This window comes from Astatotilapia calliptera, chromosome 12 (genome assembly GCF_900246225.1).
Source record: "Astatotilapia calliptera chromosome 12, fAstCal1.2, whole genome shotgun sequence".
Taxonomy (NCBI): Eukaryota; Metazoa; Chordata; class Actinopteri; order Cichliformes; family Cichlidae; genus Astatotilapia; species Astatotilapia calliptera.
The window spans coordinates 31,337,133-31,355,848 of NC_039313.1; the positions used below are offsets into that span (position 1 = coordinate 31,337,133).

At 39.9% G+C, this 18,716-nt stretch overlaps 1 protein-coding gene and 1 long non-coding RNA gene across 3 annotated transcripts in view; one reads left to right on the forward strand and one right to left on the reverse strand.

Moving 5' to 3' along the window:
* Positions 1–13,408, forward strand: part of hs3st1l2 (heparan sulfate (glucosamine) 3-O-sulfotransferase 1-like 2) — a 29,943-nt gene extending 16,535 nt beyond the window's left edge. For both annotated transcript variants that reach the window (XM_026187499.1, XM_026187500.1), the window contains exons 2-3: positions 10,438–10,815; positions 12,014–13,408. In XM_026187499.1, the coding sequence (XP_026043284.1) occupies positions 10,561–10,815; positions 12,014–12,679 (921 nt within the window). In that variant the 5' untranslated portion in view covers positions 10,438–10,560 and the 3' untranslated portion in view covers positions 12,680–13,408. The remainder of the gene's footprint in view (positions 1–10,437; positions 10,816–12,013) is intronic.
* On the reverse strand, positions 2,276–17,873 carry LOC113033561 (uncharacterized). Its single transcript, XR_003274042.1, has 3 exons — positions 17,579–17,873; positions 15,833–15,940; positions 2,276–2,861 (listed from the first exon to the last, which is right to left on the reverse strand). It is a non-coding gene; the product is annotated as an uncharacterized LOC113033561 (long non-coding RNA).
* Positions 17,874–18,716: the final 843 nt, after the last annotated feature.

The following is an 18,716-nucleotide window of genomic DNA, read 5'->3' on the forward strand; positions in this document are numbered from 1 at the left end:
CATGAGTGTTGAATGTATGCCAGTGGCAATGCCCAGACGCTCCGGCCAAAAAACCTTTTAATTAGAGCAAATTTACACAGCCCCTCCAAGCTTTGCTTTTCAGTTTGCCTCTCTCTCTCTCTCTAAAACACACACCACACACATTATTACAGAAACATCTTGCTTTTTTTATGCATGCACACACACAAAGATCCCTTTGATAAAACTGCATTTCCTAATCACATTCCCCCCCAGTGCAGCGCCTGATAAAATAACAACAGTAGAATCCCAAATTCTTCCCCTCCAGACTCAATATTAAAACTCAATATTCATACGCCACGCATACACATCCACACACACAGTAAACACACATCAGAGACGCACACTTTAGTGTTTGATATGGCTGACCCAGATTTTGGCGCGTGCATGGCTAAGGATGTGAGGAGGAGAGAGGATAAAGGAGGAGGGGGTGGGGTTGGTAGAGGAGGGGGCTTACATGGGTGTAGTGCATGTGTGAATGAATAAGATGATAAGCGGGTGAAAGGTAAGTGACTGCCGGCTGCCAGGCCCCTTTTTTTAGTCTAATTTGAAAAGCAGCTGGGGGTTGATGAGTAAAAGATGGACAGACATCAGCGAAGGTCAGCCTGCATGACACACTTTATTGTGTGTTCTGAAAACATCTGGGTTGTGAAGTCACACTATTAATAAATAAAATCGAATTTATGTTTGTTTGCTGTCCAGGCTACTATTAGACCACATTTGAAACTTTTTGACACATTGTGTTCATAATTGTGTCGTTTCTGTTGTGTAATTGAAGTAAACACTTATATTCGATGAAATGTATTTCCTACAGAAAGCACTGGTTCCCATTATTATACCCATTTGTTAAGCACCAGTTTGGTGGCATGTAGTAAACTTAATTCTGTGCATAATTCCTTTTTAAGTTTTCCCCTATTTCCAACTACTTTGCATGATTCATAAATAACCATTGTTTATCTTAAACTGGATATTCATGCAGCTTCTCTCATCACCCACTGTCAGGCAGAACTTTTCTCTGATTGGCTGCCTTTTGCAAACAACACAAGGTGGGAGGGGCTTCTGCTCTCACAGCTAGTTCTGTGTATGGGCATGTTAAGGATTTTCACTCTCACTGACATAATTTAGAGCAGTATAAATCCTGATCTTTTGGCTCACAGGGATTACTTGTACATAAGCTGCTCATTATTTTGGGCCACGTTTAAATGAGCATCTACCACAGTAACAGTATATATGCAGGGGATAGAAAATAAGAAATATAATAGCTCTTAAGTGAGTGCAAACCAAGGCATGAACTTCTTACTAAATCTCCTGGGCACTCTCATACTGTAAAGCACATGTAGCTCCTATTCTGCTTGTCAGGGTAGCACAGGGGCTATCCCTATCACCTTTAGGGTGAGAGACAAAGTACACCCTAGACAGGTCGCCATTCACTCACATTGTGGGAAGAAGCCGGAACCCATGGAGGCATGGGGAGAAAATGCAGACACCACACAGAAAGGCTCCAACCAGGTGGTGGAGTCGAACTCAGGACTTACTTTAGGCAAGTCAATAGTGCTAATCACCAAACCACCATGCTGCCCACAAAACACATATATCATTTGTAAAAGGTATTTGAAATAGTTTAGGAAGTGAAACAAACTTTGTTAAAAAGTATCTCATTCTAGAAAACAGAAACGTTATGCTTTGTCAGCGTAAATAGTCTTTTCAAATATTGGCATTTTCCAAAAGCTGTCAGCTTCTAAGAGATTCAGAAATAGTAAACTCCTGCTTTAGTGTTTCCACACTCATTTGACTGTGGAGCTTTATTGTACTTTATTTTATTTAGTTTTAAGCTGATATGCACTGGTTGAGCAAAACAATTGTTCTGTACAATGCACGCATTAACTTCTTTAGTTAAGTTTAGGCAACTGTCTGCTTCTTGGGGTTTAGATTATAGTTTGAGCTAAAAAAAACAAACACAACAGTAACCTTGTTCAAAAGTCATGCTAAAGGATATCTGCTGCATGCAAATGTAAAGCAAAATAGTTCTGATCATATGTGATGAATTTGGAGATTATATCATCTCGGGATATTTTAAATAACTCTCATATGAAGTTTTACAGCAGAAACAGACCCACGAGGAAGAGATAACAAGGGAGAAAAAGGATCCTGTCAAGAACCTCTCAGACACTTCTTTTTCACCCTCTGCTTCATCTTCCCATGTTCTCTCAGAAATAGATCAAATCTTCCGAGTTCAGCATTTTTTCCTCTGGCTGAGTACCTGGTGCAAGGTGCCTCAAACTACTCACGCAGAAAAACAGAATGCCTGGAAGAGGTGAAACTCCTGAACTTCAATAGATACGGAAGAGGACTTTTCACTTTTTTGTTCACATCTGATGTTTCTTTCATCTGTTGAAAGATCTGGCAGCAGATCAGCTTCTATGGGGTTAAAAGGATTTTTGGGAAAAGCAAAAAGATGGACTTGAAGCATTCAGTCTTACTGTTTATTGTCTGAGGCTTCGAGGAAAACTGGTGGTTGGCGTGATCTGGAAGTATGACCGATTGCAGTCTCAGCTCCATCTATTTTGATTACAGACCCCCCTCTGAGTGTTGGCCATCTCCTCTCCAGGCGGGTAATGGGAAAGGGATGGGGAATAGGAACAGCCTTGTTGCATTTCCTTTGTTGTTCTGAAAGGCAATCAGCTCGGCGTATGTTCGCTGTAATCAGCAAGCGTGATTGGCTGAGCAGGACCTGGATTAAAGAAGGTATATAAAGAGACAGAAAACTAAGAAAATGTGTGGGAAGTTTGGGGTAAATGAAGGTGAAACCCAAGGTGAAAAAAGGAAAGGATGGTGAGTAGAGTCTGAAAAAGAGATGGATGGGGAGGGGGGCAAATGAAAGAAGAAAGAAAAGGAAGGAGGACAGAGAGAGTTTTATCAGACTTTCACAGCCTTGGTGATATGACAGGCTTGGCAATCCAAAGCGTTTCACCATGCCACCCCCTACCAGAGACAATCTTCCTGCTGCCTCACACACACAACAACTGTACCTCAGTCTCATCCTTCCCCCCTACCACCCATCTCCTCCCTCCCTGCCACCCTCTGACTCTCTGTACAGGATAATCCCTCCCCCACCCCCAAATACCATCGCTCTGTAAAAAGATATTTCCAGGGGCCTGGATCACTAGCAGTCACATGCTGGGTGTCTGCACAAAAGGCTAAGGCTCTGCACACATGCAGATGACACAAGACACACACAAACACACTCACACCAGAACTTATAAGACACTGGTACTCTCCCCAAATGCAGATGGAAGCATCTGCCTTTCACAGATAATTACACTCCACCCTTCCCCCTTTTCTCTCCTTTCCCCTCCATCTCTATCGTCTGCAGCTTGGCTAGATAACGTGTGTTTGTCAGTATGGAGAATTCATGCGTCATTGGCAATCTTGGCATTGTTGTTGTTGTTGTTTGTTCTCCCTTTGCATGCTGGCTAATGTGAATCACAAGAAGCGATGAGCGGGGAAAGACAAGGACTTGCAATGATTCATGTGAGGCTCATTGAGCAGAGCTGAGAGGCTGCTCATATGGTGCCAATAAAAAAAGAAAACAGTCCAGCCAGTTGCTAAACAGAAATCTCTCAGTTTTTTTAATCCTAAACTCATTTGCTTATTTTTATCATTAACAGGGGACTTGTGCATGCATTTTAATAAGCACTGAATGAAGAGAACATCCATGTTAGTTTTTAGTCAATTTTCAGCAAAGTGCAAACTGAAAAAGTAATTTCAATCAGAACCACTGTAGTCAAAAAATAAATAGAAAATTGTGAGTTCTATCTGCATTCATTTTTACATTTGGTGTAGGTCCATTCTGGGAAATCCCCACCAGAGATGAAAAGCCAAAGCACATCAGCAAGACCCCGTCTCAATAAAGCAAGAATCAGTAATATTACATAATGCTGAAAGTCAGAACTGCATAAATGATGGAGCTAGAGGGGAGGTGGGTTTCAAAGTGGCTTGCAGATGTGCTGCAACTGTAGACTGGCTGAAAGAACCTACTATGAGTGTAGAAGGTATCAGCCGATGTGGGCTGTCACTGAAATCAGCTGATTGGCTGGGACTGTGGCTGAGCTTGACTTTGCGGCCACGTTGAGCTATTGTGTGTTTGATGTTTATCTCCATGAAGGTTTAGGTGGAAGCAAAAACTTTTCTCAGTAAAACTCAGCAGACATACCATTTATCCCAAAGATTTCTGTCTTTTAAAGGAACTCCGATTGCAAGTTTGCAAATCTGTCTGCAAGTAAAAGACTCAAACAAATAATTTAGAACCAAGAAATACATGAGCAATATGAAAAATGGATTGCTGATTTGCCCTTTTTGTACTTTTACAGTGTTTTCTTTGGTTTACTTTTCAAAGTGTGCTCCATCACGACATTGAGCCAAACAGCAATAACCTTATTTAAACCTTGAAATAACTTTTAATCAGTGCCGGGTTTTTACATCCGTGGAACTATTTCCCATTTCCAACTGCAATCCTGTGTCATTTTTTGTTCATCAAGATTAAAAGTTCATTGACTCAAAAATATTTCTGGGCGGAAAGGTGCGTTTGTGTTTTATTTATGAGCCGCTAAGAGGCTGCTGCAGGGCATCCCCATTAGCATGGTGCTGCATGTGCTGCTGATCCACATAAACACGCAAGGATTCAAACAACTCAGGAAGACAGAGTCAGGAACAGGCTGAGGAAACAAAGAGCAGAGGTGAGGGTGAAAGATGATGAGTGTAGGTGAGAAGGAGGGTAATAAGGAGGTGGAAGAGGGAGAGGAAGGTCACGAGGTGAAGTGGAAGCGAAGCGACTTGACAGCAGGGGAATATTCCAGCTTACAGAGAAGTCACAAGGGACTCGTGCAACCACTTAATGCAAGGCATGCGTGTCTCTGTGCAGCGCGCACACACATAAACCTCACTGAGGATTACTTTCTTTGTCTCGGTTGCTCACATACTCACATAAATTGCACATGCCCTACACTGTGATTGATTGGCGTCAGCACGCAGTTTGCCACTTTACATCAAAATCATGACTGTAGGGAATCTGAATCAGGAAATCTTGCTACTTGCTTAAAGCAGCTAATGTATAGGAGCCGGGGATTTTAGTTGCTATTGGCTGAATTATTAAGGGGCTGTAATCACTGAACAGTGTGAGGCTGGAGGTAATAGTCGACTCGAATGTTCTGGTTTTGTACAAAGCGATAAGACACCACAGGAATAATAATAATCACTGCAGATGCAACTTTTTAATCCCTGTGTAATTCTTGAAAATCTTGTTCATCTATCTGAGCTTGCAAAAACGGAGAATATATTTTTCAGTCAAAAGCTGGAACCGGTCAGAATTTGCGATAAAACAACAAAACAACATTCATTCAGCTCAGAGCTGCATATAATAATGAGTGATAACAGAGAGATCATTGTGGCATTATCTACAAATAGTTTGGAATCAAATGAGTAGCTTAGGGCTAATAAATGTGGTTTGTTAGCTGTAGTTTGACTAAAGTTGAATGAGTAGAATTTGGACTTTTTTGACAAAGTGGGCAGATTGATTCAGCTTTCTTTCTATGTCAGTGCTGACATAACCATCATGAAAATGTACATTGAATATGCATTTTTTGCACAGGTCTAAGATGTTTCTTTTTTATTTTAATTTACATGACTGTACTTAATTTTATCCAATCCCAGTGATTCTTTACAAAAAAGTCATCTAAAACTGCAGAAATGTTCCTTTGAACATTTTCTAAAATTAACCTGTTTACTCTCACTTCTGAAACATAATAATGAGCGATGACGTCACCCACAACACCTACTTCAGCCGACAACATCCACACGTTGCTGATGTACATTGGGAGTCCCATCCACAGCCAGCAAGGGACGTGTGACGCCAGCGTCACTAAGCCAGAGGATAGCACAGAAGGTCGGGGTGCAGTTACGCTCCCTGAAGGTGCAATTAGTGAGTCGCTACAGGAACAATGCTAGACAGGGTTCCTCCTCTGAACCAGAACATTGTTACACTAATTAATAACTCAGTCGCGTCACTGCAACTTCAGCTCGACAACAACAACAAGAGCAGGAACAGGAAGAAGCTGTGTTTTAATTAAAACAAGTGATCGCTAAAAGTTTCCTACACAAACACAACCTGACCTTTAATTTAGCTTCCCACAAACGCCGAAAAATAAAAGTGAGTGTCTCTGGTTAAACCGCCATAATGCAATCCACCCGTCATGTGACCGTGGTCATGTCATGTAATGCCTGAGTCTACATATATCAACACAGTTTTGCCAAAGCAACAAACAAAGTTCTTTATAAGTGATGAAGCTGTTTTTCTTTACTGGATTTTCTTCAAAGAAAAAAACATTGCTAGTTTTTGTTGTTGGCCTTCTTTTACATTAGTAGAAGGATTAATATTTCAGTGTAAAAGCACTCTGCAGCAAGAGCTGCATTCAAAATATCACATAAATAAAAGCTGAATCGACAAAATGTGGTCAAAGCGTCAAGCATGAAAGTGCTGAATGCAGGAAAAAATCTTGTGGAAGTGTTAAAAAATTACACAGCCGCCTTGTGCCAAGAGTGAGGCATCAAAATTTAAATATTACGTGTCAAAGTCAAATCATTTTCAGCAAAAATCTGATAAATTATAAATATTATTTATAATCTTATGATATAACTTATTATGTATAAGTAAGCAATCATTTTATGTAAATGGACCAATTATTTCAGCTCTTATTGTACGTCGTCTTCAACTGTCACAGTCTCACATGCACAGAATTTGGTACCATACAAATAAAAATCTTTTAAAATTTGTAGACTATATGATGATATAATAATAATGTAATTGGGCACTGCAAATCAAATGTGCGGGTGCTTTTAACTACAGTGTGAGAGCTTTGACATGGCTTCAATCAAATTCTTACCTTCTCCTGACTGGAATATTTCACTCTACAGTTGGAGTTGACATGTCAAAGCATACTGGTGCAAATTTACCAGCACTTTGGACCACCCAGTGGAGTATAATCAGGGTGATTGGATCAGTATCACTGCTCAAATTATAATGATAAATTGTTTGGAGATACAACGATATATAGTCTCCTTTTCCAGAAGTTTGTGATCATTTTGCCAAACAAAGAAGCTTAGTATGTGGGAACGCTGTTTTTACCCTTTGTTCGCTGTTTTTATATTTTTCTGTCTTCGTGTTCACTTGCTGTTTTGTTAGGTTAAAGCATCTAAACTACTTTATTTTGTTTATTCACAAAACAAGACTCTTTCACAGTGTTCACTACATGTTGTTGTGGAACAAAGCGCCGATGGGAGTCTTTTCTCATGTGCAACAAACGTCTTTGGAATTATCAAATGGACTGATTGTAGCATCAACAGTAGTGAATTTACTTGCATTTATTAAACCGCAAGAGGCCGTTGGCTTGAGTTGTTAAACATCTGATGTTTTTGTGTTGAGATCGTGCTGGTTTGACGAGCAGAAAGCAACACGTTTACTGGGAAAAAGCTCCTGAAATCAAATTTCTGAAGTCAAAACAGATAAAAACTGAAGGAAAGTTTGTGCACAGAAATGCTATTCACAGCATTTGAGTTCTCTGGATTCTTATTTGCATACATGTCCACACAACATCCAGCAACAAGTAAAAAACAACACCCAGAAAGCAGGTTATTACATGGCTCATGTCAAAACATTTATAAAAAATAAAACAGAAACCAGTTAAACATGAATTTCTCACATAAGTCTCCTTAAATGCCATATATGCAGGTAATCTGCACTCATTTGTCACATCAAACTGGGAGGTGTGGAATGACCTTTTCAGCTTAATGACTGTGATAAAGTGGAAGATTAAATCTGAAATTGAACATTGGTGTCCAACCTCTACAGCTACATGTATAATACTAATTTTCAGATCTTGCAGTTTGTTCTCTGTGTAGGTTTTCAATCATCTTAGGGAGCTTGAAAAGGGCAATGAACAAAAAGTTGTTTAAAAGCTGATGGGAGTTATCCCTCGGATACTGTCCTGAGGGTCATTGACTAACCGATCAATAGCCAAGGTGTGAAAAAATAGCGTGGGTCATTTTCTTCACCAGGGTTCAGAGTGAAACCCCTGTGAGACCTTGCCTCACACTATCATGTGACCTATTGAGTTCACCTGGACAAAGGTGTTAGTGTTGAAGCTCCTGGGAAGGGATCTGAAGACTTCACTGCAAGTGGCTGATAGCTGCTGTTGTAAGCTTCCACTTTTGTTCAATGACGGTCTTTCACAGCGGACAGAGACTGTGAATCCAGGGTGGGGTAAGGTTTCGCAGTGGCTTCACCTTTAACCCGCAGTGATGGGAATGGCCTGCACCTTTTTATTCACGTGACCACGTGATGACTCATATTATCAGTAGTGGGTCAGTGACCTTCAGGTTCGTGCCCAAGGGAACAACCCTCACTCGGGTATAAATACCTGGGACTTTCCACCGCTTGGTTTTAAACTGAAGATATTCTTGGATGAAAGCTGAAATCTTCAAAGACTTAAAGAAGTAGAGTTGCCTCTTTTTTTAAGCTCTACAGACCTTGCATTATTGTTTTTACGTTTAATTTTTTTTTCACTTCCTCACTTTATTCTTACCCCAGTAATATGAGAGCTATTTCAATCATTTTATTTTAAAACTAAAGCCCATAAGCATGCTTCGAACAAAACGATCATTATTCCTCCATCTGAGTATGTTTTATTCATGTATTTGTTTGGCACCCTTCATAGGTTATTGATCACTGTGGTCAGGACTCAGAAGTTCTGTAAAAATCCTGCTGTGAATCTGAAACAGTAACTATTAAACTCACATCTTCAAAACAAATTCACCACAAAGAACTGAAGTTAAACTGCTCTTTAGTTTCTCCTTTGTCTTTTCTTTAAGAAGAGTTTTCCTGTATACTGTGCCTGGATACATATTATTTATTTATGTAAAGACAAAAAAGGTGGTGGGGGGGGCACCTGCAAAGATATTTTTTTGGATGGAAGATCTCTGGACTCCTTTAGATACAGTAGTGGAAAAAATGTTTTCTTACAGTTAGAGGGGACCTAAAATGTTCATTGCAAGTTTAGCAACTCCATATTTTTATTCTTGGACTCTAGTAGCACAAAATCTGATTTTTATCTGATAATAGGCTTTGTTTTACATGACTATATGAGGTATATCTGCTTTCTTTGTCAGCATAAAGAGTCAAGAGTTGAAAAAACTGAACCTGAGTGTTTAAGGTCGTCTGAGGTCTGATCTCTCCCCTGACGGGGACTCCTCGTACAGACTCTGAACTCATCATTTGAAACCTTGTCTGTTTTTAACACGAGCATTCAAAATTTTATGCTAATTTAAAACCTCACCACCAGATTAAACTCAAACAACCCAATGAGACAAAATTCCACATTCGGGATTTCAGGATCTCTGCGGCTCGTCTCCTCCACTGTAAAAATGGTTCCACTGAACTCAGATGGGTGTAAGCGCTCCTTAGGGAGACTGTAAACCCCATAACAGCATAAATTTTCAATGCATTTCCTCCATTTGCTTTAGATATAGATTAATATTTTAATATTTTCTGTCTACATTCATATTGCAGCCCTATATCTGAGGCTCCAAACCTGCACTACTTTGGCCTGGACTTGACACATTAGTGTGCAGAGCTGTCTCAGACATACTGTATGGGATCACGAAACAGTCGAGCAAGCACCATGTAGCAATGAGCTTTAGCTATGTGGGATGAAAAGAAACTGCACTGTGACTGAGGTCATAATCTGAGTGTTGCCGACTCGACATCCTTTCTTAAAGATTTTTATTCTTTTGGTGCAGATTCAACACACACACACATTCAAACGTGTCCATCTTCAAGCTAACGTGGAATTCCTAAAGCATGCAGTTATATGTGCAGTACATGCAGCAGACAGAAAAATGTACCACATTTAAAGTTAACCTACATATGATCAAAAATAGTTGCCTCATTGCACCTATTGTTCTATTTAAACTCTTATAAACCACTTATTAATAATACATTCGATTTTTCAAAATGTTTTTTTCATGCTTGAGGCTAAAACATTTTTCCTTGTTTTGATCTGACTGCAGCTTCCTTGAGTTACAGTAAATAACAGCCTAAAATGTGTTATGAGGTTGCAATAAAAGTGATAAAAAAAAACATTAAAGGTCTTAGTTCAGCCTTCAGTTTTCATGCTGTTGAATTTTAATAACGATTGCTCACAGTAATTTATATTCAGACGGAATTAATTTTTGCTTATTTATCATCAACTTTCTTGACAAGTGTATCACTTTTCGACCTTTCTGCTACACTGGTGCTATTAAAGAAGAAAGTGGCAGAGTGAGACAGTAAAAGTGGATGATAACCTTTATTTTTTTCCTGCTTCATAGGTTGTCCAATTGAAGGGCTCCCTCCCGAGACCCCCCGCTGACTCATAACAAGCACAACGTACTGGTCCGGGAGCTTCATGAGAGTGTGCTCATAACCATCACTCCACCTCTGTGTGTGGCACCATGCTGTGGACAGTGCTACTAGCGCTGCTGGTGCTTCTGCTGCTGCAGACTCAGCTGTCTGTGTGCTTAAGGGAATTGCGCTCTGGGGGTTCCAGTTCTTCTGTCTACTCCCCTCCATCATCTTCTTCCTCCTTTTACAATGCTACCCAGCAGCGGCTGCCCGGAGCTATTATCATTGGCGTGCGGAAAGGTGGCACCAGAGCCCTGCTCGAGATGCTCAATCTGCACCCAGATGTGGAAGTGGCAAAGGCTGAGGTGATAAACAAAACACTTTTCACTATCACCAGCTGTGGACAATAATTACTCAGTTTGCACTTAAGCACTTAAGTGTTGTTAGGTAGTTTCATCTTCTCTACTCTAACGTCAAACTGGGATAAAATGTTCCCATTCAGAAAAATGTCTGTTTTCTTCTTAAATATATGATGGACGTCAAAATCTATTTTTATACGTGTCAAAAATTCATTTGTAGTTTTTGTTGAAACCCTTATGTGAAATCTCACATCAACATTTTTTTTCTTTTCACTTGTATATCCTTTAAAAAAAATCTGCTTTTATTGAATTGTACAAATTTCATCAGTGTGCCTCAAAACCACCTGATGGTATTCAAAGAATAGCAAGGTCAACCTCGAGAAGCTCGCAGGATTTTGTATTTAGAGTGGCAAAACTCCAGGCCAAGAACCAGACATTGGTTGGCCATGAAAAATCTGAAAACTCCAAGCAAAGAAAATAACATAGTACTTGAAAATTAGTTGAAAATTCAGTAAGTAATAATGATTGTAACTGTGGATAGACCTTCTGTGTCTGAAAATATGTATTAACAGACTCAGCTCTAACAATATAGAGCTGCACTGAAGCAAAAAATTCAATCTCAAGGTAATGGAGCTAACAAAATGCCCCAGGTGCAAATATATACTGTAGAAGTGTAAAACTCTGCACTCGGAAAGTTGGAGATGCAACTCAGGCAAGACCAAGAGGGCACAGAGGCGGTCTAATTATCAAATGCGTGAGGATTTTCTGAAAGTTTAGTTCAGGCCAAACACGTACTGCATCTTCTTCAGTGCAGTAAAGAAACCAGAGCAAAGAGAGTTGAGTTTCTGTGTAGTTTGTCATGTACATTTGTAAGTATGATGAATGGTGACGGGCCTGTCCTGAAAAGCTGCACTGAGAGAAATCCTAATCAGGATAGTTTAAAATGAGGACTATGAAGTTAGAAAGCTGGTGCCAAAGAATAGATTGGTTTAGACAAGATTGGGACTAAATGAAGAAAAAAACTGAAAGTGTTTTAGATGGTAAAAAGGTTTAGAAACTATTAGATGTCCCTAAAATTTCCTTTAAGTTTCAAAACAAACTAAAATTTCAAAACAACAGTGTCAACAAGTGGTATAAAAATGAATGAAGACCTGCTTCCCCCCCCCCATCTACATCACTAAATACCTTCTGCATCCTCTGACAGGTGCATTATTTCAATGTGGAGGAGCACTACCGCAGAGGTCTGGCCTGGTACCGAGCCCAGATGCCCTTCACAGTCCCAGGTCAACTGACAGTGGAAAAGACCCCAGGTTACTTCGCAGCTCCTCAGGTTCCTGCACGAGTTTCGGACATGAACCCTGCTGTCCGCTTGCTACTCATTGTCCGGGACCCAGCTGAGAGGCTGATCTCTGACTACACCCAGGTTCTGCACAACCGCCTAACACGACACAAGCCCTACAAGCCCCTAGAGGAGCTCCTACTCCACAAGGGCCATATTGATCCTGGATACAAGGCACTGCAGAGGAGCCTCTATCACCAGCACCTTGCCCGCTGGTTGGAGGTCTTCCCCAGGGAGCAGATCCACGTGGTGGACGGAGATGCGCTTATTCGGGATCCCTTCCCTGAGCTGAGGAAGGCAGAGAGGTTTCTGGACCTGCCGCCCAGGATCAACCCAAGCAATTTCTACTACAACACCACCAAGGGCTTCTACTGCCTCCTGTCGTCTGGACACGACAAGTGCCTGGACGAGTCTAAAGGCAGGCCACATGCTCCACTCAGTACCCAAGCCTTGAAGAAGCTTTGTCGGTACTTCAGAAAGCCAAACAAGTTATTCTTTGAAATGGTGGGGAGGTCATTTGCCTGGTGCTGATCCACTGAGCAGAGCAACAGTGACGATGAAACGCCTCCTGAACAGTGCCGACACATTCAGGGACGCAGAGGGAGAGATAAAACGGTGTTTTTCTAGCTAGATGAGTGGGAACATTTAAAAAAAAAATCTCTTTTTGTTGATACCTACTCAGGTATGAATGTGGCCAACATGTGCAGCACATGTGAAGAAAACAAACTGCTGATGTTGAACCCGTAGCCAACATAAACCTTTACCAACACCATGTTGGTGCCTCCAGGGAAAACCTCACTTGCTGAAGCTACAACAGCCGTGCCATACACAAGTCTGAAACTGAAAGTACAACTAACTCCCTGTTAGTTCTCGTGTGTGGGTCGTTAAAAGAATATGTGACGACTTTGATGTGATGTAGAAATAGATGAATGGTCAAAAGATGGTTGCGTTATTGTTGCACTATGAACTCCAGTTGCATAAAAAGTCAATCAATGCAAACGATTTTAAAGAGAAAACAAGTCTTTGCTTTGATTTTTCTGAACAACTGTAAAACTTTTTGTGTTAGCAAAACATTTTAATTTTTTCCTCATGGCTATTTTGGGCTATTTTACTGAATAGATGCTCACGAGTTCTTTTGGAAGAGGCTCACTGAAAACCTGTTTTTGCTTTTTTTTTACGCTCAAGGCCAGCATAGTGCTATTGCTAGTTTGTGTTATTTTTTAAGATGTCCTTCTAATAAATGTCTTCAGTGGTAAAGTCTGTTCCCTGAACTCCAGCTACGAGGTTTAAAGGGATTTAAAATGTCAAACATAAAGACACGGTGATATAGGCTCACTGACAGGCCTCTCTGGAAACACCTCTCCCTCGAAGTGGATGAAGATGTTCCCTGTCAGTGTCTATTGAACATGTTCTTTACATCAAAGATCAAAGCAAGCGTACGTCTCTTTTCATTATTAAGTTATTCCTGTGTAGGTGTTACCTTCAGTTTCACAACCACACCGCAACAAACGACACCTGTAGGTCACCAGAAGGGCTGTTCAGTTCCTGACAGTATTCAAATGGTTTTCTTACCTTAATCCAGTTCATCTGGAAGGGCTTAAAAAGGCTGACAAGTCATAGCATCAGTACATAAAATAAAAGCCTTGTGATTAAAGGATATCCAGGGTGCTTTTAACCCAGACATGTCTTTAGTTTGATGTTAGTTTGATACACTTTCAAAGTACATTCCACAAGGCAGAGTTAAATATAATTTAATTTAATTAAGTTAAATTGTTCAATAATTTAGAAGTAAAAGGTATAAATCTGTAAGTGTTTCATTGGATAACAACTAATAACAACTGTGTAGTAGCTGCACAGCATTTCAGATCAAAGCAGTATTCCATTGTACCTGTCTCTACAGTTCCAGTTTACACAAAAGCTCCTCCTAGAGCTAATTACTGGCCTTCAAGGTAGCTATTTGTACCCTCAAAAGCAGGTACTGAAAGGTTTACTAATAATGAAGATGGCAGAAAAAAGACAGAAAAGCAAAGAAGTAGACTGGAGGCTGTGGTTTCTTAGAGCCCTGACTGTGGATCAATCGCAGCTCCCATAAATGGAAGATCTCTCTGGTACCCCCTGGAGAGAGGATGACAAACAGAGAAAGAAGAAGGAAGGATGGGACACAGAAACAAGTACAAAGATAGTAGGGAAGGTAGGTACATTATAGATAAACGGGCAGTGTTTGGGGTGTCGGCCAGCATCAGAATATCCTAATTTTGAGTGCCAAAAAGATACACGTATGTTTGCAATATTAGTTATGTGAGTCGCTGATCATAATTTGGCAGTAATATGCTTCTCTAAGAGGGTTAGTGTGATACAGATAAATTCCTTGTGTAAAGGGTACCTTAGAGGTCAGCGTTTTGGTGAGCTTACCTTATCTTTTGAGAGTGTAAAGGTGACAAGGGTCTCTTCAGATATTTTATCAGGACAATAGGATATGCTATATATATCCAGTATAGCATATCCTAACAACTGGGCACGTGCAGATTTAATACCTCATTTAAATTAAATATGATAATTATTCTGCTATTAAATATTTATTTATATTTATATTTATTTTTTATTTAAATATTTTATTAAATAGTTTCTAGAAAGGGACTGTGTGAATATTTTAGGACTCATTGTGTTTGGCTGACTGCACTGTACACTCCTGGGTATACTGAAGATATCCTTTCTCCACTGTGAGCTGAGACAGCCCCTCTGCTAACTGTACCAGATGAATGGTTGTGTGTGCTTAACCTCCTAAGACCCAAACTCTTTCATGGCATGCATTTTTAAATTCTCTTTGCTATTTGGGCTGTTTGGGACCTGATGAATATAAAAACAAAGAATTTCCAGGTTTTTTTTATACCTGATTTTATCTCTGACAAAAATAAGATTGACATACGAGGACATTTGTTTTACATTTCAATCAAACATTTGCAGTATAATGTCCTCGTAAGTGGTTATCAGGCCCTTGTAGAGTAAAATTTCATATTTTGGTCAAGACATCCCAAAATGTGATGTCCACATATGTGGACGCCAGGTCCTAGGAGGTTAATCAAATGAATAATACAGTCAAAACATGGAAAAAGCTAATTCAGATAAACTAGTCACCACATGAAAAAAATGATTTCTTAGCTGTTGTTTTACACCATAAACGGCTGCTTTCTGTAGCTCAACACATTGTGAGTGACACTGAACGCATTCTTCTGAACTAAAACATGAGCTGAAACAGGCTACTATTTATTTCAAAACACCAAGAAAAAATTCCAAGAGGAGTTTAAAGCATCTTATTTAGTGCCTGGTTAATTTACACTGTAGCTTAGTGTAGCTTTAAATCAACCATCCCTGCATTTCCTTTTTTTTCCAGTATTGTGTCTCTCTCTTCCCTTGATACTGCACCTTCTGCACACAATCACATAACAACACATACTGTGACAATCTTTTTACTTGAAAATATCTTGAGGAGCTGCTTTTTGTTTCCCCACTGATACTAACAGTCTAGTCCGTATTTTACTTTCTTCAAGGAAAAAGTAATGTGGAATCCTTCACGCTTTGTTAGAATGCGTGAAGTTGTTGTTTTTTTTTACATTAAATAACTTCAGGAATTTACAGGTTTGAAAACTATAGAAACAAGTTGAAAAAGAATTTCTGAATTCTTACCATGTAAGCTGTCCCCGTTTTGTGTGGTGCATTTCAGGCAGTGCAGAATATAATGGGAGCTGAAGGCTGACCTCTGGCTGTCACACTCCCACCATCCTCGGGAGAAAACTGTAAAGAAGGAGACAAAGGGAGATGTAAGAATAAACAAATGATTCTTACTCTTTGAAGATGTGAGGCAGCGCTGGCTTTCATGTGTTCCCACAGAGGCCCACATTCATGTGGACAATACATCTGATGTCACTCTCAATCACAGAAATCTTTACTTCATGTGCTGGAGTTCCTGAGTTTGCAGCTGCTTCATAACCAACTTTTTTTTTTTACCTGAAAGTCTGAACATCAGGTTTATTTTAGAGGATTTGTTGGACAAGGTGAAGGAGTAATCTGCCATCATATTTGATGGTAATCAAAGAGTTCCTTTGCAGATATTTTACAATAATGCTGCTCCTTGTGGCCACATGATTAGCTGTAAGGATGAAACTTTTCATTAGTCCACCACTTTTCTCCTGGTAAGGCCATAGCAATGGGTCAGCAATGGGTATGACCAAATCTAGACCCAGAGGCTGAGCTTCTGGGTATCTCTAAAATAAGAAAGTGTGCGACATTTCAAGTCACAGCTGTCTTCAGTTTTGCAAAAAAATATATACTTTGTCCTCTGAAATATAATCAGTTCTTGTTCTGATTATAATGTTAGATAAAGGCACCTTTGATAGCATATTTGCAGTGCTGGAACCTTTCATAACACTGAGAATTTCGAGTAAACTGTGGCTCACTGTGCACATGAAAGTGATGCATTTCACACCCGCGCACATGGTGTGATCCTCCTTGCTATCAGTCACACCCTTTGATGTGTACAAATATGGCAAATTCAAATGTAATTCATTACTTGTTGTGCACTTGCAGTACTTAAGACTGACACAAAATCTCTAGGTACAACAGTGTGCCTCTGCACCATTTGGGAACTACAACTTCACACAATAAGAAGAATAATTGTGTGAAGTTGCTACAAAGCTACAAATGCACTGCAAAAAACAAAACAAAACAAAGCAAAAAAAAAAAAAAAACACAATAAAAAACATTTTTCTCAGGTTTCATGGGCTTTCTGATCATTCTCACCTAATAAAGATATTAGTGTTAAATTAATCCACCCATGAGCTCAATCACTCAATATGTGACTAATGATACCAGGTCTTAGAGACGGTTGATTATCACTGGCTTGTTTCGTCCAGAACATTTTGTTTCCACTTCAGGAAAGTAGTGACATTACTTAGAAAGAAGACTTTTATTTACATTTATTTACAGACTTTTCATGCCTGTCCTTGCTGGGAAAAAGTGTTACAAAATGTGTCAAAAATGTTAAGTTTAATTTGTTATTATTCAGCTCAGTTCAGAGCCAACAATAACACAGAGAAATTATTAAAAGACAACAAACATTATACCAAAAAATAAAACACTGTGAAGGCGAGGTTAGAGGAAGAAGCTTGAACAATGATGAAATCAGACAGCAATGAGCATCAGGCCAAAAGAAGAACAAATTTGCACTTTTATATGCGATATGAAATAAACAAATAAAATAGGATCCAAAAGATTCAGAAGGATATTTGTTCATTGGAGACCTTTTCAAAAATGCAGGGATAATGTGGATGTAGATTTTAATGATCTAGGTATCACGCTCTGAAAAAAGTGAAAATGGAAGTCGATAGAATGTTGTGGAAAATATAAAGAAATTCTGGAAATTCATAACTGTACCTAAATACAGCACCACAGGACATTACGACCCCTCTTGTGCTCGAGGTGCTGATCTGCCTTTCTCTCCGTCTCCCTGCTACAACTCCATGTGGGCGCGTATGGGCAGAAATACCTGCTTACCTCCTCCCAGGAGTAGGTGTGGCCACCTGAACTCCAGCTGTCTCTCATCACTATCAGCTGCAGTATTTAAACCCGGCTCTCCTTGTCGTTCACTCCCAGTTTGTTGTACTATGTTGTTGGTAGTATCACTTGGGCTCCCATTTCCAGTCTTACTTACCTTTGCTTGTAGCTTAGATTTATTCCTGGAGGGCCAGCTGATTGCTTGGGGAGAAGGCTGGCTCTAAGCCCATCTACAAGAACTATTGGTGAATAGTGGGAAAAGTTGGAGAGTGGAGCCTGGGGAGATATTTAGCATTGAACCTAAGAGTCAAGTTTTATGGAGATTTGGACTTTTGTGTTGAGCTCCAGGCTAATTAACCTGGGAGTGGAGCAGAGTCTGATTTGAAGGTCTGGCTGAACTACTTTGGGGATCTCGCTTCTCGAGTGATTTGATTCTTTTACTTCTAAATGAATAATCTGAGTGTGGATCCTTGCAGATTTATCCTGTGGAAGAGATTGAGCCAGACCCCCGAGAGTTTGTTTTGCATCATTCTCACTTGTTCTGTTTGCAATTTCCTCATTAAAATCTGTAACCTTTTCAGAGCATCTGCCTTCAATCTTTTGGTTAAAAGAAAGGGTAACGCATGTATTTTGAGAAGCATCCACTGCCTGACACTGTTTTGAAAGATGTTTTGTTCCACTTTCATTTGGACCTGATAATGGGCAAAAAAAATAATGAAACGCCGTGACTCAGTTTAGGTTTGTCGTGTAAAGAGAAAAGAAAAAGTGTCTCGGTGTATTCGAGAACTGTCCGCAAAGGTCAGCCCTGTTAGCAATGTAATAAGATCCTGTGAGCCACCACACATCCGAAGCAACGCGTTTCATCATTTCAGAGTCATTACACCTCTGAGTCAGACATAAGTAAACAAAAGTTCAGAAGTATCTGTGATTTTATTTTTTTTATAAACTGGCCTTCTGTTCCTGTCACCCAGAGAGGTGATTGATCTTCTGCCGTCTCATCACTCGTCTCTTCCATGTA